We start from the raw sequence: 2,391 nt of genomic DNA on the forward strand, positions 1-2,391 counted from the left end.
AGTAATTACTTTGGTTTTGGTTTTACGACACTCAATTGAAACTCGCTCTATTCCAAATTGCAATAAAAATCATGTGATTCCCCATACTTATTTAATAATGCTGTGTAGGATAAATAGCTTACGCAAAAACAACAAATGTATTTCATTTCTCAACAATAAAAAAATGTTCAAAAGATGTTTCATTCTTAGTATGATTCGAAGTAACAAAAGTAAAAGAATAAAAAGAGGCGTCTGTAACTTCTTAAAAGCCTATGAATCATACTTAAATTTTCATCTTAAGTATGTTGTTTAGGTGCTTCTTTTTTAGGACTGGTAAACTGGGGAGTAGAGCTCTTGAAGCGAAGTGCGCACGAACAATGGAAAATCGATCTCGGCCGGTTAGTAAGATGATTTCTGCACCGCTGGGTTGTTTTTCGTGTGGGATCTCTTAACCTGCCTGAGACACTTTAAACCCAACGATGTTTGATTTTCTCTTTTTATTTTATTTTATTTTATTTTATTTCTAAACTTCGCCACTAGGAAGGGTATCCACAGAGCAAAGCTCCACCATGGAGACCTGTTCAAATCATGAATGAACTTATTAACACCAGGTTTGGTAGTGTGGCCCTGTGGTTAGGGTGCTAGACTTGAGAAGAACCGTTCTGACCAGTATTTGGATTTCATCCTGGCAGTCCATTCTTCTCGGTTGCACTTGTAAATGGCCAACTGGTTTGTCTCCGGACAGTTTGGGATTCTTAAATTTGTTTTTCTTTTCCGTTCTGTTCTGTTATCATTGATGTGGGTTATCGTCTAGATCTACATCAGTCTAATGCTGCCTTTAAATCGACATTTCCAAATAAAGTGTTTCTGTAATGCCCTTTAGCGAGGTTAGTTACGAGAAATTGAATGGTACGATTACAAAGCAAACTTAAAATAGATTGTAAACTGAAACGTTTTGACACGAATTTAAAGAATACTAAACCTTAATTTCTAGTACGAATCGTTGGAAAAGTGTGGACGTCTGCCTGATGTTATTGAATTCCGTTTAATTATCGGGAGATTTTCCTTTCAAAAAATTTGATCTTCGAAAATAATCTTTAAATCTATGGAGCATATCAACTATTTATATAATCCACCTTTTGTGTTATAAATCCCTAAAAGATGACTAAAAAGAACTTGAAAATGGACTGTCCCCGTACGTTTACTCAATTGATGATTGGAGAATATGCACCTGTTAAATCATTAGCATAAATTAGCACATTTAGCAAACTGTGTCTGAATGACTCATCTTTTACAGCTACCTGCCATAATTAAGTCTCCATGTAAATTTAATGTTTGTCTCTATAACAACCTTTCACACTTCAAAAAACGCTCTGTTTAATATATGAGGTTCAACGCTCGTATTTTCGAATTAACCACTTGTTTATTTCATTCCTCTTGTGTTTCCGAAGAAATTAAAATGAACGAAGAAGTTTTGGCTTATTCGAAACGTTCGTCTCTCAATGGAGGTCCTTCCATGATTGGAATGATACGAGCAAGAAAACTAGCCGTGAAGATGAAAAAGAGGGCACAATTTTTGGTTGCAGACAGAAAACACAGAGATAATGCTGGCAAAACCGCGGTGATACATTGGGATTTTCCCCGAAGCCAACGACGCGATGATCTTCTTTCCACAACATTGCAAATTCCTGGTGGAAAATCCCCGCTGGTTTCTCGCTCTCCTAGCGTTTCCTCGCGGTACGGCTACGCACATTCAAGTCAACCGCCGCGAAATTCGTACCGCACAGAGCCACTATGTCGATTTTCCGAGGCAAAAGTTAAGGATATAATCGAGGATGTATTCGATACAAACTTGAAGGGCCATTCGTATGAAGCTGGATTTTGTAAAGAGATGAGTGTAAAGCTTTCCGAGGTGATAAAACAACGCGTGAAGTTTCTAGGATTTTCCCGCTACAAATATATTTGTATTGTGTACATAGGGAAAATTAATAACCAAGGAATGAGAATTGGAAGTCGATGTCTTTGGGATCAAAAATTTGACAATGTCGCCGAAGGATATTTCAGAAGCGGGGACTTATTTGCCGTGGGAACTGTTTTTGGTTTGTACTGCGAGTGAAGTTGTTTTACGACCCCTCAGAAGAGTTTAAAGAATGTTGAGAAGTGGACGAGAAGTAGGGCATGTAGTTCCCGGTGATGTGGTCTGTCTTCTGTGATGTATCATGGTTGGAAGGGTAAATGCTCGGAGATATTAGCTACACCAAGCTACTCTAAAAATCCGAGGGTAAATAAAGATATATGATGATGATGATAATATGGAACACTATCGATTGGAATCATTATCCATTTTCAATTGCCTTTGGAAACTTGTCGGCATTTGTATTTACAATCAAAAATATTTATCGAAAGTATAAA

General features: G+C 37.4%; 1 protein-coding gene across 1 annotated transcript in view; it reads left to right on the forward strand.

Moving 5' to 3' along the window:
* Positions 1-1,293: 1,293 nt before the first annotated feature.
* Positions 1,294-2,391, forward strand: part of LOC137973256 (dynein light chain Tctex-type 5-like) — a 1,670-nt gene continuing 572 nt past the window's right edge. Inside the window, exon 1 of the mRNA XM_068820029.1 lies at positions 1,294-2,391. This exon is cut by the window's right edge and continues 572 nt beyond it. Coding sequence (XP_068676130.1) covers positions 1,364-2,095 — 732 coding nt within the window. The 5' untranslated portion in view covers positions 1,294-1,363 and the 3' untranslated portion in view covers positions 2,096-2,391.

The sequence above is a fragment of the Montipora foliosa genome, chromosome 10 (genome assembly GCF_036669935.1).
Source record: "Montipora foliosa isolate CH-2021 chromosome 10, ASM3666993v2, whole genome shotgun sequence".
In the NCBI taxonomy this organism is placed as follows: Eukaryota; Metazoa; Cnidaria; class Anthozoa; order Scleractinia; family Acroporidae; genus Montipora; species Montipora foliosa.